This window comes from Salminus brasiliensis, chromosome 12 (genome assembly GCF_030463535.1).
Source record: "Salminus brasiliensis chromosome 12, fSalBra1.hap2, whole genome shotgun sequence".
NCBI classification, from domain to species: Eukaryota; Metazoa; Chordata; class Actinopteri; order Characiformes; family Bryconidae; genus Salminus; species Salminus brasiliensis.
Window position 1 is genome coordinate 1,987,912 of NC_132889.1, and position 27,500 is coordinate 2,015,411.

The 27,500-nt window shown below is 45.3% G+C and overlaps 2 protein-coding genes across 2 annotated transcripts in view; both read left to right on the forward strand.

The window, feature by feature from the left end:
- The window catches only part of nfkb1 (nuclear factor of kappa light polypeptide gene enhancer in B-cells 1), a 44,941-nt gene extending 28,268 nt beyond the window's left edge, over positions 1 to 16,673 (forward strand). The window contains 14 exon segments of the mRNA XM_072693972.1: positions 697 to 843; positions 962 to 1,057; positions 1,725 to 1,901; positions 2,767 to 2,908; positions 4,068 to 4,182; positions 4,825 to 5,026; positions 5,126 to 5,268; positions 5,270 to 5,296; positions 5,911 to 6,013; positions 6,110 to 6,249; positions 6,744 to 6,804; positions 7,631 to 7,797; positions 9,785 to 9,917; positions 11,359 to 16,673. Of these exon segments, the coding sequence (XP_072550073.1) occupies positions 697 to 843; positions 962 to 1,057; positions 1,725 to 1,901; positions 2,767 to 2,908; positions 4,068 to 4,182; positions 4,825 to 5,026; positions 5,126 to 5,268; positions 5,270 to 5,296; positions 5,911 to 6,013; positions 6,110 to 6,249; positions 6,744 to 6,804; positions 7,631 to 7,797; positions 9,785 to 9,917; positions 11,359 to 11,528 (1,823 nt within the window). The 3' untranslated portion in view covers positions 11,529 to 16,673.
- Positions 16,674 to 19,323: 2,650 nt separating this feature from the next.
- LOC140573769 (diacylglycerol kinase theta) overlaps positions 19,324 to 27,500 on the forward strand; it is a 48,288-nt gene continuing 40,111 nt past the window's right edge. The window contains exon 1 of the mRNA XM_072693320.1: positions 19,324 to 20,118. Coding sequence (XP_072549421.1) covers positions 19,842 to 20,118 — 277 coding nt within the window. The 5' untranslated portion in view covers positions 19,324 to 19,841. The remainder of the gene's footprint in view (positions 20,119 to 27,500) is intronic.

Sequence of the window (27,500 nt, forward strand, 5' to 3'; positions counted from 1 at the left end):
TTGATAAAAGCCCACGCTGCATCAACAAGAAGAGGCGAGGGCTTATCAGTGTCCTGCTGGCATAGCATGTTAGCACCACCACCAAGCGTACCAAACAAAGCACTGTAATCCACAGCAATCCACTGGGCCGTCCTTCTGGACCATGCATTAGGGATGTGGAGACCCACCAAGCTAAATAGTGTCCACAGGACTTCAGAATCAGAAATACTTTATTGATCCCAGGAGGGAAATTAAGGTTGTTAGAGTTGCAACCGTTTGTGTAAGAATTAACAATCTAAATAAATAATAAATAAATAAATAATAATATCAAATTACATTAAATTAAAAAATTTAATAAATTTAGAACAAAGAGAAAAAACTTGAAACTTGAAAAATGTACATATATATCAATTAAATAAAATTAATAAAAATAAAGTGGAATATTGGTAATATTGAGTCTTTCTGGACCCAAAGCAACACTATGGAAGGACAATTCTGATTAAACTGTAGCATAAATATAATTCCCACTGTAGACTCTCCTCACACCACATGCTGCAGATACTGCTCCTGGATCTCTCAGCTTGTCCAGAAATGCTTGTCCTGTAGGAATTGCACTTCCCGACCTGTAGAGGGAGCCCAGGAGCAAGAATACCAGTTTGAACACTATGCGGCTCTATGCTGATGTTAATTTGCGGGAGTGTTGTGTTGTGTGGACAGATAAGGAGGAGGTTCAGAGGAAGCGGCAGAAGATCCTTCCCAATTTCCCGGACTACGGTGGTGCAGGAGGCGGAGCTGGGGGCATGTATAGAGGGGCTGGAGGCGGTCCTGCAACAGGGGGCGGGCACGGCGGAGCAGGAGGCGGAGGTATGTTTATAAATTAGTGTTGGTGTTATTCTCTGCACTCTTGCAAGATTTTTGGGAATTTGTGGAGAAAATGTGAAGCGTTTGAGTATTTATTTATTTATTTTTTATTTCACTCCAGGGCACTACTACCAGGGTTATTCCAACTTCAACAACTATAACTCTGGCTTTGGTTTTCCCCCCTCCATGGGCGGAGGGGGAACCAGCATCAAGCACAGTGAGTTCTATTCACAAACGTGTATATATATATATATTTGACTATTATTACCATTATTCAAATACCTGTGATTTAATTCATATATCTATATATATATATATATATAATTTTATATATTAATTTATATTTTGTTATGTTTCTAAATGTTCCTATTACCCTTATTTGAGGAATTGCGGAATGTCCAAATGTTTGTGGACACCCCTTCTAATGAATGCATTCAGTTCTTTAAGTTGCACCCATTGCTGGAGCAGCACACAGACCTATTTGCACCATCCCTAATAATGCCAGGCGTGGGCTAGAGGGGTATAAAGCCCCCAGGATTGAGCTGTGGAGCAGTGGAAGCACTGTGTTCTCTGGAATGATGGTGGTGGAGCTCCATCCAGTACTTTTTTGGGATGAGTTGAGGCGCTGTGGATGATGAGGTGGGGTAGTGATCAATCATCCAACATCCTGACCTCAGTAACACTCATGTCACTGAATACAATCAAATCCTCACAGCAGTGCTGCTCCAAAATCTAGTAGAAAGCCTTCTTCTCTGGACAGTAGTATTTTGGAATTCTCAATACTTTTTGTTAATGTACACACACATGACTAGACAGACTTCACTGTCTGTAACTGTCTATAACCATGGCATTAGAAGCTCACAGCGTCCCTCTTCTATCCCCAGCAGCGACTCTGGGCCCTGTGGAGGACACTGATGAAGAGAGTGACAGTGATCTAGATGATGATGATGATGATGATCATGGCTCAGGGGGAGTGGTGCAAGGCTACAGCCATCCTGGAGCCGCCGTGGTGGGAGTGGGGGATGAGGGGAGTGTGGCCTTGGAGGAGCTCAGGCCGGAAGGTGAGCTGAGAATAGGCCATGCTGTAATTGTGAGGTCATGTTAAACAAACGCAGAGAGCTATGTGTCCAAAAGTATCCAGACACTCCTTTATTGAGTGAGTTCAGCTCCTGTTCAGCGCACCCAGTACTGACTTTCAGCACAGCCTGTTTAATCGCCATAGAAAAGCACTGCCAATAGAATAACAGGAGGCTCTGGAGGAGTCTTGAGTCACCATGCCCAATGGTACTCATCTGGTAGACAGAGGGGTATGAAGCCCTGCGGCACTGGGAGCACTGGGCTGTGGAGGACTGGAGCTCCTGCCAATATCACTGGGATGCGTTTTTGATCTTATCCATTATCAATACCTGACCTCGCTTATTGTTCTCATGGATGAATCCCATCAAATTCTCACAGCAGTGTTGCAAAATCTAGTGTAAGGCCTTTGCAGGAGAGTTGAGGCAGTTACTGAAGCAAAAGGGAAAATCATTTATTATTACCCTTGATTTCAAAAGCAGGTGGAGGAGCAGGTGTCTACAAACTTTTGGACATGTAGTTTATCTTCTGCGATGTTGAATAATATCTGTCTTATATTAGTGTATATTTTATAGTTTTTAATAAATTCATGCATTTAATATTTTTGATTATGTTCATTATGATATTTATTATTATTATTATTATTGATATTTATTTTCGTTCTTTTATAGTTGTAATATTATTTATTATTGATACTTTTTATTATTCTTATTATTATTATATATTTTTATTTAAATTATTTTATTTATGAATAATCTTTTTATAAGAAATAACTCAAATGTGTGTGTGTGTGTGTGTGTGTGTGTGTGTGTGTGTGTGTGTACACGCGCGCTCTCTGTTCTCTCCTTGCAGAGTGTGTGTTTGAGCCTCGGTTGGCCGAGCTGGCGCAGCGACATGCCTGCGCTCTGTTCGGTTATGCAGTGACTGGCGATGCTCGCAGGCTGCTAGCTCCACAGCGCCCCCTCATGGCCACTCAGGATGAAAATGGAGACACGTATGTATCCCAGCCTCATCTCTTACACTACACCCATTAAATCTCACAAGATCCCTCTCCCAGCACAGACTGGTCCCGTCCTGGACTGGGGACGGGCTGATATACCTGCAGTAGTAGAGGAGAGTGCAGGCTGTAGTGGCAAGACTTGCCTCTCCTCCTTAAGCTGCTTGGGGGGCGGGGTGTCTCTCGAATGTTGGAGCGGGGTGTGTTGGAGGAGGGTTAGGACTGAATCCTGCAGGAGAAGCACTGCCAAACTGTGGCTCTGAATAAGACGGTGGGGAATCCCCAGAGATAAGGAAGAAGCCCCTGTGACACATGGGAAGTTAATTAACATCTTAAAGTTAATCTTATGCTGAAAAGGCTGAACACTTACACATACACCAATCGGCCAGAACATTAACACCAGGTAGATCTTCATCTACAGTGGAATCATCAGTGAAGAGTGGATCTACATATTAGGCAGCGAGTGAAGAACAGTCAGCTCTTGAAGGTGATGAAGGTGCTGAAGCAGGAAAAATGGACGAGCCTAAGAACCTGAGACACTTTGAGAACCGAACTGTGATGTTTTAGACAATGACTGGAGGGTCAGAACATCTCCAGAACATCAGGCGGGTCTTGTTGGGTATGTTCCTATTATGCAGTGGTGCTCAGTACCTACCAAAAGAGCTCCAGTGAAGGATAATCGGTGAACTGGCAACAGGGTCTTGGGCACCTACGGCTCTCGTTGGTACTCATGGAGGCGCCACCTCACAATGAACTATGAAGGTATCCAGATATCACAGGAGCCCATGCCTCGAATGGTCAGATCTGTTGTGGCAGCACAAGGGGGACTTAATCAGTATTGGGCACTGATGTAATGGTACTAATGTTATGGCTGATTGGTGTAAATTGATGTAATTGGTGGTTTCCGACCTCAGAATCCTGCTTGTCCGTAATGGTTTTTGTAGTGTTGCCTCCTTGTCTTAGCCTTGATAGGTTTGGGTTGATTAAAGCGAGCCCTAATGCGATTGCTGCAATCGGCTGTTCCTTACATGGTTCATATATGGATTTTGTGACAAATGGACCAATAGAAATGCTCCAAAATTGAAAACTAGTTTTACATTGACTTCCATTGACAACCAGTGAGAGTTGTGTGTGAGCTTGTGTACTCCACCTGCAGGGGACTCCACTTGGGTGTGATCCACAGTCAAACGGATGCAGTGAAGACTCTAGCAGAGGTCATTTCGGCTATTCCAGGAGAGGATATATTTAACATGAGGAACGATCTGTACCAGGTACGTCCCAAAACTAGGGTCCAACCCCATAAAAACCTAAATATAAGGACATTTGATCTTCATGTGATCAACACTGAGAGATGGAGGAGATCTAACTAAACTCACGCACCTGACGAAACGTAATGTAGTAATGTAATTTTCCTGTAAGGAGAAAGCTCAAACCCTCTACTTCCACATTTATCACTCCTTTAAATGTGTAGAATCAGACTCAGGAGCAGAGGATCAGCAGCAGATGATCAGAACATGGTTGGAGAGGATTATTCTGGAGGAGTCTGGAGTCTTATTTAAACCTCAGATGTTTAGTCTGGTCTGCTCTGGATTGATGGTTGAAGTGAGGGGTGAAGAAGATCACCATCATGTCCAGACCCAGAGAGCTCTCAGAGGCCTTCAGAAAGAAGGGTGGAGATGTAGAAGAGTCTGGGAAGGGGTTTAAACAGATCTCAGAACAGTTAGAAATCAGCCACAGTGTCCGAGAGAGTCTGAGGGAGCACAATTGGCTGCGTTGCCTCTCCCGGTGGCTGGTTAGCTGGTGTGGTGGAGCTGGGGTCGTTTCAGCAGAGGGGGGGATAAACAGCTACTAGGACACAAGGTGTACTAACTTTATCACGTGACCGTACACTGACCTCTGACCTCGTGTCCCAGACGCCGTTGCACCTGGCGGTGGTGACTCGGCAGAAGAATGTGGTGGAGGCCTTACTTGCGGCTGGAGCTGATGTCACTCTCACCGATCGCCACGGCAACACAGCCCTGCACTTGGCAGCCCAGCAGAAAGAAGGAGAGATGGTGCAGTTGCTGCTGCGCCACAGCCCTGGGCTGGAGCTGACCAGCGTCCCCAACACAGCAGGTACTGGCTGTCCTCTACCCCACACTCCCACTCCACCTGACGCCTCACACACTCCCATTCGACCTGACCTAACCTCTGATCTCTGTCGTCCACCCGTAGGTCTGTGTCCGCTGCACCTGGCCGTGCTGGCTAACAGCCTGAGTAGCGTGAGGGCCCTGCTGGAGGGCGGGGCGAGTGTGGAGATTCAGGAGCGTACCTGCGGCCGCACGCCACTTCACCTAGCAACCGAGCATGACAACGTGTCCCCTCGCAGGCTGCCTACTACTGGAGGTAGGTAGAGTGTTTTGTGTTTCTGAGTATCGCAATTTTTAACACCATAGCAACTACGTGGGATACCGTAGCAACCATTTTGCAACACCATAGGAGCCACTATGCAGCACCCTAGCTGCTACTAAGCAACTTGAGGAAGCAGCTTACTAGCACCATATGTTGGGAAGCATTTGGGAAGTACTGGGAAAACTAGCAACCACCTAGCTACACCATAGCAACCACTAACCATCTGCTTGCACAGCCATTGAAGGTGAATTTAATGGATGAATATGCAGAAATTTTGTTGTTTGATTCGTCTGTGCACAGGTAGCTGAACTCCAAGCTCCCAAAGGTCCCCCAAAGTGACGCCCAAGTTCTTCCCGGTATTGTGTCTCAGTTAGGGAGTAAATAGATGGTCAGTCTGTAGGACCCCTAAACCTCTAGGCTCTTAGTATCTCCAGAAAGTCTGCATTCGTGGTACACCTAGTCACCATCAGGTCATACTACCTTGTCACATACGTTAACCAGTGAAATATTCACCATACGCAATTCATCACGATACGATCAAATATCGGCCCGTATCGCCCACCCCAAGTGTAATAGCTGATGGGACTATGTGTGTGTTCTTGGCGCAGGGTGATGCCGAGGTGGACAGCGTCACCTATAACGGCTCCACTCCTCTCCACATCGCAGCTGGACGGGGCTCGCTCAAACTCAGCGCTCTCTTGGTGGCGGCAGGTGAGTTGAAAATGCTGAGCTCACACGAATGTCAGCAGTTATCTCGTTCTGGATCATTTGGGCTGAAGCCCCCCTGCTGTTCTACCACTCACCCAGGTGCAGACCCTCATAAAGAGAACTACGAGCCACTGTTCTTCAGAGAAGAAGAGTGCTGCACCACGGATGAGGAAGACGTGGAGGAGGACGAAGGCTACATCCCAGGGACGACCCCACTCAACATGGCTGCTTCCCCTGAGGTCAGAAGCCTACTAAGCACCACAGCTCGCTCTGCTTGATGGTGCATGACATGAGCCATCGTGAGGTCGCGTGAGGGTACACGGTCAAATCTGACACCATTAATGGTGTACAGTAGCACACCATGGCTGTAATCTAACATCATCAAAGTCATTTTGGAGCGTTTCTATTGGTCCATTCATCATGAAATCTGGATGTAGTATAAAGAAACAACTGCCAGATTCACAGCACACTGTATGGACAAAAGTATTGGGACACCCAGTTCATTGATAGTTTTATCTGAAATGATAGGTATTATATAAAATAAAAAAAAGTCTATCATGGTTTTATTGGAGTGACTGTTTCTGTTTTGGAGATTTTGGAGCAGCATTGCTGTGAGGATTTGATTGCATTCAGCGCCGAGACAAATATTAGATGACTAATTAGTGGTCATTCTGTAACTGTTCGTTTTTCCTGCACTGTGTTTAACTCTGGTGTTTTGTTATGCTATTGGCAGGTGCAGGAAATCCTGAATGGTAAAGAATACCAGCCCACCACGGTCTTTGTACCGCCACAAGGTAAGCAGTGGGTGTATTCTAATGTTATATAGAGTTAATTACAGGTAGACACCCTCACTGACCACTGACTGTGTTTATTTGGGTTTATTCTAATGTTATATAGAGTTAATTACAGATAGACACTCTCACTGACCACTGACTTTATGTTTATTTGGGTTTATTCTAATGTTATATAAAGTTAATTACAGGTAGACACTCTCACTGACCACTGACTTTATGTTTATTTGGGTTTATTCTAATGTTATATAGATTTAATTACAGGTAGACACTCTCACTGACCACTGACTTTATGTTTATTTGGGTTTATTCTAATGTTATATAGAGTTAATTACTGGTAGACACTCTCACTGACCACTGACTGTGTTTATTTGGGTTTATTCTAATGTTATATAGAGTTAATTACAGATAGACACTCTCACTGACCACTGACTTTATGTTTATTTGGGTTTATTCTAATGTTATATAGAGTTAATTACAGGTAGACACTCTCACTGACCACTGACTTTATGTTTATTTGGGTTTATTCTAATGTTATATAGAGTTAATTACAGACAGACACTCTCACTGACCACTGACTTTATGTTTATTTGGGTTTATTCTAATGTTATATAGAGTTAATTACAGGTAGACACTCTCACTGACCACTGACTTTATGTTTATTTGGGTTTATTCTAATGTTATATAGAGTTAATTACAGGTAGACACTCTCACTGACCACTGACTATGTTTATTAGGGTTTATTCTTATGTTATATAGAGTTAATTACAGGTATACACTCTCAGCTGAGATACATCATTTTAATGTGTGTGTGTGTGTGTGTTTGCAGGAGACATGCGGAGTCTGAGTGTAGAGACGAAGCGAGCGCTGTGTCAGTGTCTGGAGGAATCAGTGGGTGGGTGGGAGAGTCTGGCACATGCACTAGGACTTGGTATCCTCACCAACGCCTTCCGCCTCAGCCCACGGCCCGCCTCCACGCTGCTGGATAGCTATGAGGTATTTTACAGTTTAGCAGTGATGAACTCACTAGTCATCGAAGGGGAATTACACCAATTGTTTGAAATTTCCATAGAATTCAGTGGTTGAGATGTAAACAAATCATTGCTTGTAGATTGGTGTGAGGGTTCTGGGGCTAAAATGTGTGGGTAAAAATGCATATCATTAAAATAGTGGAGGGGTACATGCAGGGCATGTGTGGTAAAATAGTCCATCCCAAAAAAACCTTGCTATACTACACCCAGAAAATATGCGTAGACTCACGGGGGGGTTGGATTGTACATAAAAAGTCTGTATTTGTGATGTAATCATAATTATATCATTAATCTTTAATGTGTTTAAAGTGCTTGAGTTATACAGCAGTGATTTATATAACATCATATCTGATAACAGCCGTTTTTACATATTTCCTTCACCATATCTTTATCTTCCCACTAAACCACAGATTGCTCATTAACAGTAATTAATTAAGCAGGTAATGTTATATTAATATAATGCTTTCATACTGTTAGACTACTAAGCACTGTACGCTGTGGTAGATATCACAGCAGCTCTGCTGTTATTCACAGTAACTCACTGTCCCTGGTGTTTTTTTTTTTTTTTTTGCTTAAAGGGGAATTCCACCAGTTTTTCAAAGTTTCCATAGAATTCAGTGGTTGAGATGTAAACAGTCAGTCAGATTAGGTTTGGTGTGAAATGATCCATTGTAGAGAAATCTGCTGACTCAGATTTCTCTACAGCGGTGGTAAATGGAATCAGGCGTCGGTCCCATGACTAAACCACAAATATAGCCATTTTATTTACTGTCCAAACCCACCAGTGAACCTACACACCGGTTTATATGGAATGTTGAAGATGGTAAAATATATGTATGTTTTTAATTATTTAAAAATATTATTAGAACTAATTTACCTGCCTGTATTTTATTATTATTATAAATATGTTTTACAAATTATGTGTTAGATTAAAACTTTATTATGACACATCTCATAAAGTATCTTGGCTATTGAGGACCATATTTGTAACGATTTAGTCTTTGTCCAGAACAGAGCAGTTCACACAATCACTCTGAAATGTCGAAAAGTTCATATTAAAGGTGAAATTCCCATTAAAGGGCCGTTTGAGTCTGGTTTGACTGGTTTAAGGCAGTTATAGTTCATTTAACACCAGTGCAAAACATAAAAGCCTAATATTTCTTTTATATTTGAATATTTGATAAGTATTCATCTGTTCTATAGTGAACTTAAAACATAACATTTGCATTTAGGAAACTGTGTGTGTGTGGGGGGGGTATATTTATACTGGTCTCAGTTATATCAGGTATATAGATATAGCTTTTATATTTTCTATCCAAACCCATAAGTGAAGCTTCAAGGGTCTTCTGAGTTTTATATGGAATGATGGTGATGGTAAAATATCTGTAGTAGAGTAATTTACCTGCATGTATTAAAAAAAATAAAAGTAAATAAAAATAACTAATAATAAATAAATAAATAAATATCAGTCAGAAACGGTACAAACAGCAGGGAAGTGCTTTGAGGACAGTCTGATTACATCAAATATCTGGATAAATATGTAAATAATTAAATAATTAAATATACAAATATAGAAAATAAAAATATACAACATTTTAGTTTGATAAGTATTTATGTAAAATTACATTAAATGACATTAATTACATACTAGGGGTGGGTGCTGACTGGCGTGATATCAGGTATATGCAATGTTGATGTTTGCCTGCATGTATTAAAATAAGTAAATAAATAAATAAATATTGTCTTGCTATCCCTTTGCTGCTATGGCACTGTGAACTTTCCCACTGTGGAACTAATAAAGGATCATCTTATAAATATTTATTAATATTAATAAATAAAAGGCCATTTTTTTGGTCATGTGTCGCATGCGCAGTCAGACTGTCTGGCCTTTTAGCCTCGAAGATGTTTTTCGGGGTCTGTGTTTAGCTGACCGTGAACCCTCTCTTATGCAGGTTTCAGGAGGAACGGTTCGAGAGCTTCTTGCCAGCTTGAAGAGTATTGGCAACAGGGGCGCTGTCAGCATACTGCAGGAGCACTGTGTATGTGAGGAAAGCCACGACACACACACCACCGGTCCATCCTCTGGTAAGAATCGCCGGGCACTGTGGTGATCCGGGTAGTGACCTTGGTGGTTCCCCCTGCGGAGCTGGTTCACTTGATGCCATGGATGCTATTAACTCCCTTTGTTCGGGATGTTGGCCGGCACAGGCGTCTGTTAGCTGGTGTGGTGGAGCTGGAGACCCGAGACCTGACCCATCGCTGAATACAATCAGATCCTCACAGCAATGTTCTAGTAGTGAAAATCTAGTAGAGAGTCTTTTTCCTTGGACTGTAGAGACAGTTACTCCAACAAAAGCAGGATCAGCTCTTTTAATAGCCTCGAGTGAATTAGCAGGCGTCCCAATACTTTTGTCCTTTTAGTAAAACCAAGCAGATGAATGTTTTGGAGGGGACCGTCTCCTTTAAACCTCAGACGTTCAGTCTGGTCTGCCCTTATATGTTGAAGTGAGGGGTGAGGATCACCATGGCCAGCTCCACAGAGTGTATAGTCCTGTACAGTCCCACCCTGTTAGATAAGGGCCTGCCAGTCAAAGGGCCACTTTTGTGGCCTGTGTAGAACCGTGTGTGATCCGGTGGAAAAGGTGGAACCGGTGGAAAAGGAGCAGCGGCCGGTCTCGTTTCAGTGGTACGTTGGTTTAAATCCCCCTGATGAGCTCATGTTGTTGTTTATCGCTGTTGGTTTCAGCAGGTCTACGTCACTCTGTCTAACTCACCGACGGCAGGGCAGGGCAGGGCAAGGCCGGGCTTCCCCTGACCGAGGGACGGCAGAAACGCACACACACTGTAGTTTCTGTACCTCTTATGTGTGTGTGTGTGTGTGTGTGTGTGTGTAAGAGTGTGTGAGACTGAGAGAGAGAGATGACAACACTGCAGAGGGGTTGTAGTAAAGCGGAGGGGAGATGGGGGTTTCCCAAGGAAGAGGAAGCGAGATCCTGCTGCTGCAGTGTGTGATTCAGCAGCTCTTGCGCAAAGCGAGGGGAAAGGAGGAGGGGAGGGGGGGTCAGGAGATGCTGCTCTTACTGCTGTGGAGTGTGAGAGAGAGAGAGAGAGGGAGTGAGAGAGAGAGAGAGAGAAAGAGAGAGGGAGTGAGAGAGAGAGTGTATCTCTGATTAACCTTTATTTTTACAGTGAAAAATTAAACACACAGTACCCTTCTAATGTCTCTTGCCCATTTTCTTTCTCTCTCTCTCTCATCTCTCTTTATACCTCTCTCTACCTCCCCCTTTCTTCCTCTCTCTCTCTCTCTCTCTCTCTCTCTCTCTCTCATCTCTCTTTATACCTCTCTCTACCTCCCCCTTTCTTTCTCTCTCTCTCTCTCTCTCTCTCTCTCTCTCTCTCTCTCTCTCTCTCTCTCTCTCTCTCTCTCTCTCTCTCATTCATATCTCTCTTACCTCTCTCTACCTCCCCCTGTCTTCCTTTCATCTCTCTCTCTCTCTCTCTCTCTCTCTCTCTCTCCCCCCCTCAGACCGAGCTCTCTGTGAGGGTCTTCAGGATCTGAAGTTGGCTCCCCTGGACGAGGGCGGTGTGTGCGACAGCGGCGTCGAGACGTCCTTCCACAGGCCCAGCCTCAGCCTGGCCGACTCGCTCTGCGGACAGCTGGCCCCGCAGTTGGAGGCCGACCTGACCGAAGTTTGACCCGCTGACCTCTTCGCTCTCCACTTCCCCTCCACACCAGCCCCGATGACCCTGACGACACCCTCAGCCTCACCCCCTCACCCCCCCTCACCCCCCACCCCTGACGCTCTGTTCTCTCCACTCTGGAGCCTACCTGTGCCGACCTGACCGCCCCTGTGCTCGTCCCAGTGTGGAAATGACCCCTCAAAGCCCAGAGCCAGTTCAGCTACACGACTCAGAACTTTCTGATTGGCGGAGACGGCTTTGGAGCTCTGGGGCCACGCCCATTACGCAGATCACAGATAGCCAATTCTCATTGGCTGAGGAGCGCTTTAATTTGCGGCTAGTGTTTTTTTGTTTGGTTGTTTTGTATATGCATTTTACCACGTCTGCACGCTCTCGGCCGGACGTGTCTCAGTTATGTAAGACTTTAATTTAATTGTTTGCTTTTTATTTTGGTTTTGTTTTTTTATTCGATGCTGTTTGTGTTTTTATGGGTTTTGATTTGTTTTGTTTTTTTAAAGTGTACACATAGGTGGTGATGACATCACCTGCAATGCCTTGATTATCTCTTGACGTACGCAAAAGATAGGGCAGGTTGTGGTTTGTCTAGGTCGTCTTCTGATCCCGCCAGGCTGACAGGGCTCGAAGTAGTTAGAGTTTGGGGCGGAAATCGGTAAATCTTACGAAAATTGGCCTGGCTCAGTTAGCTACGTAAGGAACGATTCAGTGGGTCATTAAATTCACAGGTTTTTAAGGTGGCCTGGCCAGCATTCTGCAGGTCCTTCAGATGGTTCTTTGAGGTCCACCCAGTGAGTTCTTTTGGTACAAGCGCAGCAGCAGCCCTGTAACCTTCTGTGACCTCAGTACCATTTAGGGTGGAGCAGAGAATTCCAGCCTTTTAAGGATGCGCTGTATGTTGTGTAAAGACTTTAAAGAATTTAAGGGTTTAAAAGGGCAGCAAAGTTCCCGACCCTGATCTTGGAGAACCCCCTGTCCTACACGTTTCAGGAGTTTCCTGCTCTACTCACTACCTTCAACGTATAAAGCGCTTGGAGCTTGGCTGATTAGCAGGAAAAAGCAGGTGTGTGGTGGGAAGCAGGGTTACCGCTGAAATATGCTGGGCAGGGGATCTCCAGGGCCAGGTTTGAGAACCACTGCCTTGAAGAACCTTGCAGTATTTGTAATAGAGAACTGAGAATTAAATTGGTGCATCTCCGCGAAGAACCTTTGAAAGGTGTAAAGAACCAACACTCGATGTTAAGAATTCTCAGTTCTGTGTTACAAATATGGTTCTTTGTGGAACCCAATGTGGTTCCTCAGTGGGATCTCCTAAAGACCCATTCGAAGCACATTTAAATTTTTAGGGATGCAGAATACTGATAGATGTAGTTAATGCAATTCATGGTTGCAATACACATTATGTCCAGTAGGTGGCAGGGATGTGCGAATATATGTATATCTCAAAAATGGCGCGAATGAACTGAAATCAGCCGTGATCAGCATATAGGACTACACTCTGAAGGCTGTTACACACCGAAGGCGGCACACTGGATGTGCCACGATTTTCCTGGAATTTTGCCAAGATGTTCGAAATGATTTAATTCGCATTTCTGTGGAGCTATGTCTCTAAAAACATCTCCACCATGAAGCTCCCCGTCCTCCTTTGACCACTGACCTACACTGTGTACTCTTCCTGAGAAGTGACTATGGGCACAATCTCAAATCGCATCAAGCTCCCTACATAGCGCCCTTAAAAATAAATAAATAAATAATTAAATGACCCTGCTGAATGCAGTGACTGCTGAATTTAGATGACATCAGGTCGGACAGATCATGCGCAGTTTGGGTGCAGATGCAGCTGTCTTTGTAGTGCACTACAAAGTGCACTACATAGGGGGCAGGGAGGGATTTGAGGCAGGGCCTCACAGAGTAAACTTTGCAGGCTGTCTTCCGGACGAGTGAAAGAAGAAAGCCGAGTTCGGTCATGGACTGAACTTTAGCAGAGCTTCTACTCGTTAACAAGTTTGACGAGTAGAATGCTGGTATGGCTGTTGCCATACCAGCTTCAGGAAGAGAGCTGTGATTGGTGGATGTTGTGGGCGGGGGTGTGAAAAGCTTCATAATGTATAGACGCGTTTTAAGCGTTTTTAACGTGCGAATAAATCAAACAGCGTAATTGTGTTGGGTGTGTAAAGGCCTTCAGAGCGTGCTAATTTCAGTAAGAAATATCACATTTGATAAATTACAGTATCAGTATCAAGACTTGGGCACTGAATATGTATCGACTCGAGACCCCACTGTATCGTACACCCCTGCTGCACCCCTATTAATCCTAGTCTCAGATTAGGGAGGCTTTCACTGACCAGATAATTGAACCCAGGCCTGACTCAATCAGAAGGCCGCATATCGTTGCGGTCACGCCATTTTTCACTTTTTAACATCATTTGAGTCCGTCAGCTGTTCTCTACATTGTGTCCAGATGTCATGATGAGCAGGCCAATAGAAAAGCTCGAAAATGGCTTGGGATGAAATATTTTCCCATTGACTTCCTTTGAAAGGTCAGAAGGTTTTTTCCTTCTTCTGTAAAGTGGACATTTTGGAGCTTGACCAGATTTTTGGCGACAGTACGCAACCGTAAACCGAGTTTGGAGTGGAATTTGGGAATCTTCAGGGTTTATATATGTATGTGTGTGTGTGTGTGTGTGTGTGTGTGTGTGTGTGTGTGTGGTTTTTTTGTTTTGTTTTTTTAAGTGAATCCTGCCTCAGGAATTCTGCACTCCCAGACTTCGTGTTTTGGAAGACCAGCGCCTTCATTTCGTCGTGCCTCGTAAAAAATCAGCAAGTCACCAAAGCTTTGTTTCTGAAAATCACTCCTGAACCTGGACGAACTTCTGATTTTGGAGCCTCTGGACCAATAGCTTTTTATGTAGTATTGCTAAAGGTGGGGGGAATGGTCGAGAGTGTTGTAGTGCTCTCCACCTACCTTCTCCAACCTTCTCTCCTCTCCTCTGCTCTTCGCTCTCACTCTGCACTGGTGTTCATGGTCAGGGTGCTGATGCTGATTCTCCCTGTTTGTGGTGCTAACGATGGTCGGGAGAGAGGCTTTCGAGGATGTTCGTTGGGAGAATCTGCTCAGCCACCCGAGTGTATTTCATAAGCTGTGAGAAAGAATGGGTTTCTCAGACTCCACCCTTTTATTATTTTTTTTTCTCCTACGTAAAATACAGGTGCAGGATGGGAACTCGTTAGTTAGGGGTTAAACGTTGGCCTACTTTTTATTTTGTGGGATTGGTCAGAAACCTTACAGCACACATACCATTAGTACCATTAGTACCAGTAGTACCAGTAGTACCAGTATCAGGGATCCTGTATCGTGATAAAGCAGCAGCCGATATATCGTGACAGCCCTGGTTTGACCGTAGCTCCGGCTTACTGACACCTTCCTGATGAGGCCCATGCAGCGATCGTCACATTATACATTAGAAGCCGTGTTTTAGAATGAACTTTGCACTGCGTGGGCTTCAGACCAGGACAAGTCCATAAGTATTTGGACAGTGAGTGTAATTAATAAGCTGAAAGTCTGATCTTTCGCATCTTTTTGGTTCTACTGATATGGTGCACAGGGGCAGAATTGCAGGAATTGTGTCACTGTCCGAATACTTATGAGTGAAATCCTCTTAAATCGGGGTGAAATAGCTAATATTTCTCATTTTGATACTGTCTCTACATTCTTTTTTTATTTTTATCAGCAAAGAAAAAAAGTACAAGTACAAAAAGTTACATTGAAATTTAAATAAATATTTTTGTTTTTGCTTATTTTGGGATGATCTAAGCTTGTTTAACTTGTTTCTAGACATTTTTATTAATTCCTTTATTAATTTTATCAGATAAGTGTTATTTTTATGAATAATGCAGATTGTTTTGCCTTTGTATCCCCAAGAAATAATGTTTGAAACAAGCAAAATGAGGTTGTAATGGAATAAGACAATATAATACCTTAAAAACAAACATAAATGTCTAGAAATAAGCAAAAACATAATAGTAAAATATTCTAAGAAATGCAGTATTACTCAATTTAAGATGAGTTCACTTGCCAAAATATTTTTTTTGCCGTGTGCACACAGATACGACTCATAATGTAACCCCAGGGGCAGGTGGATTAGGTTCCTAGACATGCATAATGCCTGGTCCTGGACTAAATTGCATTGAATTGCATTGAAATTGAATTGAATTGCATTGAAAAGTCATGGTTCAGGCCTAATCTGAGTCTGGAAGATGAGGATTAAGCCTAGTTGAGTAAAGGCTCTCTGTTTAAAGTGTAGTGGGACTAGACGATGGGCTGTCTAGACACCAAGTGTTAATTCTGACTATTGATCTGCAGCCAGAAGCTTTATTCTGAGGCCTAGTCGTGTGTGTTTGAGTGTGAGCCATGCTTTTGAAAAACTGAAAAAGCAAGTAATCCAGAGCTGTGCTGGAAAGCCAGTGTTAAAATCCAGTGTAAACAGTGCTGTGTTTGATTGCATGCTTACCTGCGGCCCTGTAGGCCAGCCCTGACCTGTTCTGACCTTTTTATTGACTGAAAGATCTGAAGGCAAACCCGCAGCCATCTGCACATGGAAGTGACCCAGCCATCACTTCTCCAGACCACCTTTTTCTTAACCCGACACCCAATCCTAGAACGGTACGTTACTTTCGGCGTTCACGACCCCTTTCATCCAGCCCACCTACGCTTTCTAATCTCGGCTCCTCAGACTCGAACTGTGAGTGAACTCCAGCGATGGCACTTGGCCAGTCAGACATATCAACCAGCCCTACAGACTGTGTAACTGACCTGAACAGAGATCAGAAATACGGAGATGCCTTTTAAACGATTGCAATGTTCCCCTTGTGTTTATGCAAAGATACGTGTGATATATATATACTGTGTATGTCTACATACTGTTTCTCTCAACATAATCTACTATATATATATATATATAATTAGACTATGTTGACCGAAGCAGTAGAATCCCACTGAGAAATCCAGAGAGAGATTAATTGGCACTGTGTTATTGGATAAAGAGATGATGCTTTGAAATGGATTTACTTGTTGTTGTTGTTGTTATTGTTGTTATTGTTATTGTTGTTGTGTTTTTTATATAATAAAATTGTCATTTGTGCTCAGCTGTCGTCTTTAATAGACATGGACCTTAGTGTTGAGAACCCATCAATGGGATGAGATGTCATACACAAGTCTACACAAGTCTTCTGAGTTTTATATGGAATGATGATGATGGTGGTGGTGGTGGTGGTGGTGGTGATGATGATGATGATGATGATGATGAAGATGATGAAGAAGATGATGATGATGATGATGATGGTGGTGGTGGTGGTGGTGGTGGTGGTGGTGGTGGTGATGATGATGATGGTAAAATAGTGGCAAATCTGACAGAACCAGCTTTTCTTTAGGGACTACTTTGCGGCGCAGCGCAGTGCATGTATCCCTCCACCAATTTAATGATGCGATTTTATTAACATGGCTCTGGGTTCTAGAGCCGAACTCTTCTCAGAACTCTGGTAGAACAGTGTCTCAGGCATCGGGCAGCGTCTTCATCACCATTAGGTGAAGAACTTTCTGTGAGGAGCTTTTATTAGAGCTTCAGACGTCTGAATCCTATCGCCACCACTGGTAACTTCAGGTCTGAGTGGGGAAGGTTATCTAGAACCCAGCGTTTCACACCCAACCCACCAAACCCCACCACTCTGTGCTGGCTGCATTAGATATCAACCATGTGGTTACTGCATTCTGCCACCAGGGGGCATTAGAAGCACATGCTGCCACTCAGATGCTCCCAGGTTCTTTAGTCTTGTTGGATTCTCTGATGGTCTCTGTAGTCTGATTGGATTTTCACCCTGAAGAATTCATGGAAATCCAAGTAATCAAACCCAAAGGCTAAAATATCTAACGAGATTTGAATGACAGGCCTAACACCTTTACTCTGCGCTGACCAATCGAGGCGACGCACTGGAGCAGCTATGAGCTCATGACCCCAAGGTCACCATGCCCAGTGCGTAGCGTGGCCTAGAGGACTACAAAGCCATCTCTGGAGTGATAGCGCTCCATCCAATACCTTTGGGATGAGTTGGAGTGGCAGGGCTGACCGCCCAGCATCAGTACCTGCCCTCACTGATGCTTTTGTATGGCTGGTTGCAATCAAATCCTCACAGCAATGTTCCAACCCTAAGTGTCGAGGCTGTGGAATTGTAGCTACAACCCTGATAGACCGTGCTCACACTCAAAATCTGCTGCCATTAGCACACTATACATCAAACAGCCATAACATTAAAACCACCTGCTTAAGATTGTGGAGGTCCCCCTTGTGCCGTCGAGGCATGGACTTCACCTCCACCTCTGAAGGTGTCCTGTTAAATCGGGACGTCTCCAGGTGTTGGCAGCAGATCATTTAAGTTCTGTAAGGTGTGAGGCGAAGGGCCTCCATGAGCATCAATGAGTCTTGGGCCCAAAAGATCTACCTGGTGTTTTGGAGATGTTCTGACCCTCCAGCTTGGTTTTTGTCAAAGTGTCTCAGATTCTTACGCTTGTCCATTTCTCCTGCTTCAGCACCTCCATCACCTTCAAGAGCTGACTGTTCTCCACTCGCTGCCTAATGTGTAGTTCCACCCCTAACAGGAGCCACTGGACCCAGATCATCAGTGTTCTTCACTCCAGCTGTCAGTGTGAGTATTGCTGATGGCTGACTGTGGCTGGGGGATGGATATACACCACCATGACCAGCCTGACCATCAGGGTATGCTTTTGCCTGTAGATGACCAGCTTTCCAACCACCCTGACCATCAAAGACAAGCTTATACCATCTGACGCCTCCAGCTACCAGTAAAAGACGACTTATTATACTACTTATTAGAAGAGGTGTCCACAAACATTTGGACATGTATGTATATACATATATATATACATACATGTCCAAATGTTTGTGGACACCTCTTCTAATAAGTCGTACCTATTGCTGACACAGCTGACAGAAGTACTGCCATTAGATTAGGACTCTCTGGACCAGATTAACATGACCCATGCTGGCACCATGCTGCCTAATAATGCCAGGCGTGGGCTAGTACAGGGGTATAAAGCCCTCCAGCAACTGTGTTCTCTGGAATGATGGTGGTGGAGCTCCATCCAGTACTTTTGGGATGAGCTGGGGTGGTGATCAATCAAACACTCTTGTTGCTGAATGCAATAAAATCCTCACTGCAATGCAACCCCCCCCCCCCCCCAAAAAAAAATAAATAAAAATAATAATAATAAATCTAGTAGAAAGCCTTCTTCTCTAGACAGTAGAGACAGTTACTCAACAAAAGCAGAACCAGTTCTTTTTAAATGTGGAAGAAACAATGAATAAGGAGGTGTCCCAATACTTTTGTCCATATAGATAAATGAAATTGAATCCAATCACGGTTGATATGGAGTGTAATATTATTAATATTAATATTAATATATAAATGTATGTGTGTGTGTGTGTGTGTGTGTGTGTGTGTGTGTGTGTATGTGTGTGTGTGTGTGTGTGTGTCACGTCGGAATTCCTCTTTCTATATTGAGACTCCGGATCCCTTTCTCAGTCTCCGAGGCTGGCGAACCCAGCGTGCAGGCTGTTGTATTATTTTCCCCACCCGTATTCAGGCCAAACTCCGCCCTCCCGCGCTCTGATTGGCTAGCAGCGCCCTAGAACGACGTCAATCAGCCCGCCTGATCGTACGAACTAGTAGCCAATCAGGTGGAAGGCGGGGCGGGGCGTGCCTCAATACGGGTGCGGGAAAAAGGAGCGATGTGTGTGGCGGAAGTTGCGCCGCTGTACACAAACATCTCCTCCGCTGAGAGGGGAGAAACGCGGCGGCGATGGTCGGTCGGTGGTCCGGCTCTGCTCTACAGCCTGACTGGCCGTGTGGCGGTGCTTAAACGCTGTGGGGGGTGGCGTGTTTTAGCTTCTCTGAGGTAAATAACGACATTACTGGGGTCTTCGCGAGCTGTGGTGGGTTCGGGTCCGGGTTCGGGCTTGTTTTGCTCGGGGTTTTTTTCCCCGGCTGTGGTCCCGGAGGTCTCCAGGTCCAGACTGCGTCGCTGAGGGAGAGGAAAAGCCACTTTTTGGGGGATGACTGGCTGGGTTTAACCTAGTTAACGCTAGCTGCTCCCACTGCTAGCTAACTAACTAGTGACCAACTCACTCAAGTGGCTCACGAGCTCAACGGTCAACGGCTCTCGAGCTCCACTATCCGCGTGCAAACCTTGCTGTTCCCGCCGAATCCGGGCCAGTTTGGGAATTGTGGGAGAGAGTCACGATGGCAGACAGCGGACGGACGAAGCCCACGGGAGCCGGAGAGAGCCCCGGCTGCGGTAGGAGGAAAGGGGAAAGCCCGGGCAGCTCCAGCTCCAGCCCGGGCTCGGGCAGGAGGAAGGCGCCGCAGGCTCCGCAGGCTCCGCAGTCTCCCGGCTCTCGGTCCAAACTGCCGGCCAGCAGCCTCGGCCACTCGTTCCGCAGGGTGACACTGACCAAGCCGACCTTCTGCCACCACTGCAGCGACTTCATCTGGGGGCTCGTTGGATACCTCTGTGAAGGTAAGACCCCCTGCTCCTCCACTCCCCTCCTCCCCATCTCCTAAAGCCCAGCATGCCCATGCATGGATATCCTTAGGTCAGTAAACAACCAGGGGTCACTTAACCCCCCCCTAATGAAGCCTAGCTTCAGTCAGAGGGGTCTACACACTATATGTCCAAATATTTGTGGACACCCCTTTGTGGATCTAGTCTTTGTAGAGAAGTACTGCCAATAGAATAGGACCCCCCCCCCAAATGAAGGAGGTCTAGGTATATCTGCCTAGCTGCGGATCAGAGGGGTCTACACACTGTATGTCCAAATATTTGTGGACACCCCTTTGTGGATCTAGTCTTTGTAGAGAAGTACTGCCAATAGAATAGGACCCCCCCCCCCCAAATGAAGGAGGTCTAGGTATATCTGCCTAGCTGCGGATCAGAGGGGTCTACACACTGTATGTCCAAATATTTGTGGACACCCCTTTGTGGATCTAGTCTTTGTAGAGAAGTACTGCCAATAGAATAGGACCCCCCCCCCCCCAAATGAAGGAGGTCTAGGTATATCTGCCTAGCTGCGGATCAGAGGGGTCTACACACTGTATGTCCAAATATTTGTGGACACCCCTTTGTGGATCTAGTCCTTGTAGAGAAGTACTGCCAATAGAATAGGACCCCCCCCCCCCAATGAAGGAGGTCTAGGTATATCTGCCTAGCTGCGGATCAGAGGGGTCTACACACTGTATGTCCAAATATTTGTGGACACCCCTTTGTGGATCTAGTCCTTGTAGAGAAGTACTGCCAATAGAATAGGACCCCCCCCCCAATGAAGGAGGTCTAGGTATATCTGCCTAGCTGCGGATCAGAGGGGTCTACACACTATATGTCCAAATATTTGTGGACACCCCTTTGTGGATCTAGTTCTTGTAGAGAAGTACTGCCAATAGAATAGGACCCCCCCCCCAATGAAGGAGGTCTAGGTATATCTGCCTAGCTGCGGATCAGAGGGGTCTACACACTGTATGTCCAAATATTTGTGGACACCCCTTTGTGGATCTAGTCTTTGTAGAGAAGTACTGCCAATAGAATAGGACCCCCCCCAATGAAGGAGGTCTAGGTATATCTGCCTAGCTGCGGATCAGAGGGGTCTACACACTGTATGTCCAAATATTTGTGGACACCCCTTTGTGGATCTAGTCCTTGTAGAGAAGTACTGCCAATAGAATAGGACCCCCCCCCCAATGAAGGAGGTCTAGGTATATCTGCCTAGCTGCGGATCAGAGGGGTCTACACACTATATGTCCAAATATTTGTGGACACCCCTTTGTGGATCTAGTTCTTGTAGAGAAGTACTGCCAATAGAATAGGACCCCCCCCCCAATGAAGGAGGTCTAGGTATATCTGCCTAGCTGCGGATCAGAGGGGTCTACACACTGTATGTCCAAATATTTGTGGACACCCCTTTGTGGATCTAGTCTTTGTAGAGAAGTACTGCCAATAGAATAGGACCCCCCCCAATGAAGGAGGTCTAGGTATATCTGCCTAGCTGCGGATCAGAGGGGTCTACACACTGTATGTCCAAATATTTGTGGACACCCCTTTGTGGATCTAGTCCTTGTAGAGAAGTACTGCCAATAGAATAGGACCCCCCCCCAATGAAGGAGGTCTAGGTATATCTGCCTAGCTGCGGATCAGAGGGGTCTACACACTATATGTCCAAATATTTGTGGACACCCCTTTAATGAACACATTACACCGATCTAGTCCTTGTAGAGATGTACTGCCAATAGAATAGGACTCATTGTGAACCCATTGGCACGGTTGGTGCTGGGCTAGAGGGGTAGGAAGATCACCCCCCCCCCCCACAACACACACACACACACCCTACCCCAGGATTGATGGATGGTGGCCCCCGTCCTGTACTTTTGGGACAAGCTGGGGATGTGATCAGTCACCTAACATCTTGACCTCACTTATGCCCCTTTTCAATCAAATCCTCACAGCAATGATAGTCTTCTTCTGGACAGTAGAGACTCCAGTCACTCCAATAAAACCACGATAATAATTTTAATACTCTTGATTGAAGCAATCAATCAATCAATGAATGAGCAGATGTCCCAATACTTTTGTCCGCATGGAGTCTGTAAGTGGAAGTGTGGCCTGTGTGACGTTAAGGGTTTGGATTCTGGAAAATAGGCCGGCTGGGACAGTTCCTCAGACATTGGACTTCATCCCACCACATATTGAAATATTGATTATATTATAGAAAAATGATCACCGATATCAGTGACTTGATATTGGCTTATTTTCTTATATCAAAATAAGGGCATCGCTCTGGTCGCTCTCTATGAGGAGTGTGGTCTGTTCGCCCAGTGTCCACTTGGGTTTCCTCCGGGTTCTCCAGTTGCCTCCCACCTTGTAGGTTGTAGGTGAACTGACCGTGCTCTGTTGGCCCTAGTTGTGAGTGGATGGGTGTGTGTGTGGGGTACCCATGGTACCCTTCTCCAGGGGATTCCTGCCCAATGAATCCGGGGAGGCCCTGGATCCACGGTGACCCTGACCAGGGATGAGGTCATAGGGACGTGATGAATGGATGAATGGATTGTGACTTAGTGTCTCAGACTAATGACGCAGTAATGACCTACCGTCTCGAAATAATGACCTATTGTCTTTAAAGTTTGACTCATATCAAAATAGTGCCTCGTTTTCTCAACAGTTTGGCTTTTTGTCCGAAAATGATGTGATAAAATGGACAGATTTGCTCTGTCTCTCTCTCTCTGTGTCTCTCTCTCTCTCTCTCTCTCTCTCTCTCTCTCTCTCTCAGTCTGTTTATCTGATTTCCTCTCTCATTCATTCCCTCTGTGTTCCTCACTCTCTCTCTCTCCCTCGCCCTCTCTCTCTCTCTACGTGCACAGAGGCCGTATTGAATAGCTGCCTCTGGGAAAGGCAGCCGATTGATGTGGGTCGATCGAGCGTCGGGCAGGAATCCCTAATTGGCTGGTGATGTTTGGGTGGCCACTTTGAAGTGTGTGGTTAATTGACAGAGTCCAGAGAGAGCCCAGGGTTAGCGCCCACCGATCTGTCCGCCAAGCCAAGCGACAGTTTCGCATGCCTCCGATGCGTCTGTACACGTTAATTACACAATAACGAAAGGTTCGCTTTTCCTCGGTTAGTCAGAACTCGCTCCTCCGTTCTCAACAAGCGTATATCCGGTACGTGTCCTTCGCCCTTCGCCCTTCGCCAGCACCTCCCCACTTGAGGGCGTGTGTCTACCCCACACCTGGCATTAGGCACGGTACCGATAGATTCGTGTTAGTCCTATTCTTTTGGCACGATTGGTACTCCTTTGCAGGGAGTAGACAAGCTGTGTGTTTGTGTATTTGCAGGTTACAGTAGCTGAATGCATTCATTAGAAGGGGTGTCCACAAACATTTGGACATGTAGTGCATATATACGAATCTATGGTAAAACAGCTGATCTGGGTCATTTTTGAGGATGTATGATGGACAACAGAGAGTAGCTCCAGGACTGACTGTTGGTCACTGTTGGTCACCAAATACACGGATTCGGGTGACCCTATCCCTGCCGTTTGACCCCCGCCCTACTTCTGAGAGGCAATGATTTCTGTATATTGAGCATATTGAGCTGCGCGTGGTGCCCACTGTGTTTATCCGACTGTGCGCTGGACGTCCCCTTGTGCGCCCGCGTTACGCCAGAGCGGCGGGACGTAGCGCTCAAATCAGATTCATCAGCTCGTTCAGGTTTGCTTGTGTTCGGACCAACTTCCAGCTTGAGCTTGTTTACCGAAGAACACCGAAGCGTGGTCCAAGTTGGAACCTGAAAATCAGATTCCGTATGTTTATCGCTTCAGCTTCGGGGAAACGGCCGTAATCAGATATCTCGCGTATTTGGAAGTGAAAACCCAGGTTGGAGTGGCGGTCTGAGTGCAGCTGACCGTTGCTGAGGGCTGTTATGGGCAGTGAATGGAGAGGGGGAATAAAATCCCCTCAGCGGAAATGCTGCTCAGTTGAAAGGTTGATGGAGTTAGAAGTAGCTGGGAGCTTTTAAAAGGAGGTGGGGGGTGTGAAAGGCGTCAAGATGCTCTGGCTGGCCCAGTTTGTCTCGCATAACAAATTATGGCCCATACGCAGCTCGAGGATACGTTACCTACCATCATGATGATATTTTATATGAATTAAATACGTTGTTTTAGCCTCCCGTGGTTAACGCCTCGAACCCTAGTCTTATTTTGTTATTATTTATTTATTAATTAATTTATTATGAAAATTGTTTGTTGAATGTTTGTCACTCATACAACCGAAGCAGTAACATAAAATAATTTTATGTTACGTTACATTTGTTTATTAGATTAAATTATATTATATATATTAACCCACCTGTTCATAACTCCCGTGCTGGAATAACCCAGATAAACAGCATCTATTAATCGACTTATTTGACCGAGCTGTCTGATAAGACCATCAAGACCTCGCTAGTGTGAATGGCTTCACTTTAGGACGTTTTTCTGAGGTTCAGCATGCAGAGGAACACTGTACACTGTATGGACAAAAGTATTGGGACACCTGATAAATCATTGTTTCTTATGAAATCAAGGGTGTTAAAAAGACTTTGTTGGAGTAACTGTAACTTCTGTCCAGGGAAGAAGACTTTCTACTAGATTTTGGAGCAGCATTGCTGTGAGGATTTGATTGCATTGAGTAACAAAAGCATTAGTGAGGTCAGGATGTTGGAAGATTGATCACCACCCCACCTCATCATCCCCATCTCCCCCCATTAAAAAAAAAGTGCAGGATGGAGCTCCACCATCCATCATTCCAGAGAGCACAGTTCTTCCACTGCTCCACAGCTCCTCAATGCTGGGGGGCTTTATACCCCTCTAGCCCACGCCTGGTATTATTAGGCAGCATGGAGCCAATAGCTTCATGATGTTTATCTGCTCCTATTAGAGTCTATTCTATTGGCAGTACTTCTCTACAGGGACTAGACAAGCTGTGTGTGCATTCCCATAACCAGTAATTGAATCAGTAATGAATGCCACTCAAAGTAGCTGAATGCAGTCATTAGAAGCGGTGTCCACAAACTTATGGACACACAACGTACGACTGGGGCATGAACACATGTCAGTGGCAGGGCGTAAGGAATCTCACAGATGAGCTAAAGGTCTGAAGTCTTTAGAGGTAGTGAAGAACAACAGGAGAAGGAGCGGAGAGAGCTGCGTCAGGCGGTCATGGAGCTGACTCTCCACGGATGAGGCCAAGAGGCGGAACAGCGAATGGTGACGGACGCCGTCGGTGTTGCCAGGCAGAGTCGGACAGAGCTGTGTGCTGCAGCAAAGTCGTGATTGACTCCTTAAGGTTGGCATGGCAACAGATAGTCCAACGGTTGATGGGGCTGGGGTGAGGTGGGGGGGGGGGGGGTGGATGGTTTGCTGGATGCTGTAGACACAGATGCTCGGATGTGGAACGTCTGGGAAGCTGTAAACACACACACGCACACACACACACACACACACACACACATGCTGCTTCTTCTGGAATGTCATCCTTAATCTCCGGGGATGTGCAGTACCTGGGTTTGCAGGTTTTCTGAGCTTGTCTTTACACACGCACACACACACACACACACACACACACACACACACACACATATCTGCTACAGTTGCTGCTAAGTGGTTCTTCTATGGTAGGGGTGGGCAATTTCGGTCCCGGAGCACTAGCTATGCTCCCGGCACACGTCACACACGTCTCCTCCTATACATGTGAAGCCAGTCGCTGCCTCTTTTCCAGCTGCCGCCAAGCGCCGGGTCTTCAGCTCCACCACACCAGCTAACAGACGTCTGTGCCGGCCAGCATCTCTTTTACAGTGACGAGGGAAGAAAGCGCCGTCTACCCCCCTGGAGAGAGCACGGCCAGTCGTCCAATACGTTTTAGATGAGAGGGGGAGTTGGGGATGAGGTGAGGTGGGGTGGTGTTCAATCATCCAACGTCTTGACCTCACTAATGCTTTTCTCGCTGAATGCAATCCAATCCTCACAGCATTTAGCTCAAAAATCGAGTAGATTGGACAGTAGAGACTGAGAGTTACTCCAACAAAAGCAGGAGAAGGGCTATTTTTGTATAGCATTGAGTTGAATGAGCAGGTGTCCCAATACTTTTATCTTTATTTTGTAGGTATGTGGCAGGTACAGCTGTCAGATCTTAGCTATCAGCGTAGGCCTTCAACGCATCCCTATTTTCGAGTTTTCATTCCGAGCACTGGAAGTTCTCTTTGCCTTTGCCAACCAGCTACGCCTCTTCAGTGTAAGTGGGAAGTGAAGAAAAAGGCGAACATGGTGGAGAAACCAGACTGAAACTACAGAGCAGAACACAGAGACACCCTGACAGCTCTCCAGTTCCAGGAAACTACGGCCTTTCACCTGTGAAGCAAGCCCGTATCGCACCACATGCTTTCCAAACAAGGAGCCTGTGGCGTGACGCTTCGAGACGACGGCAGCGAGAGCAGTGGGTTTGGTCTACATTGCATCGTTGGTAGGCGGCGGCCTGCTGAAATAACTTGCAGATCTTCAAAGGTCGCGACGTTCCTGCGTTTTTACTGGAGTTACTCTACCTGGGTTTATAGTTATCACAGGGTTAATGCAGGTAGAATACGCCACTGTGTAATGAGGAGCAGTACCAAGCTACATACACACACACACACACACACACACACACACACACACATTCTCAACATGAGAAAACCTCAGTGTGTGTTTCTGTGCGCTGATGACGCTTCTCTTGGACTTTGTGGTACAGCTTAGGCCCACTTCCTGTCTTTGAGGAGGACGCAAAACCTGAGAATGCGCCCTACTCGTGTGTGTGTGTGTGTGTGTGTGTGTGTGTGTGTTTGTTTTTTAACAAAAAAATGTTTGATTTTATTTTAATAAAAGCGCGAAAAGAAAGAGCCTGTCTGAGTGTAACCTAGGTTTAGGATTAGGTTTATTATTAGGATTAGGTTTATTATTAGGATTAGGTTTATTATTAGGATTAGGTGTAGGATTAGGATTAGGTTTATTATTAGGATTAGGTGTAGGATTAGGTTTAGGATTAGGTTTATTATTAGGATTAGGTGTAGGATTAGGTGTAGGATTAGGTTTATTATTAGGATTAGGTGTAGGATTAGGTGTAGGATTAGGTTTATTATTAGGATTAGGTGTAGGATTAGGTTTATTATTAGGATTAGGATTAGGTTTATTATTAGGATTAGGTGTAGGATTAGGTTTATTATTAGGATTAGGTGTAGGATTAGGTGTAGGATTAGGTTTAGGATTAGGTTTATTATTAGGATTAGGTGTAGGATTAGGTTTAGGATTAGGATTTTATTGGGTAATTTATTGACATTATCTTGTAACT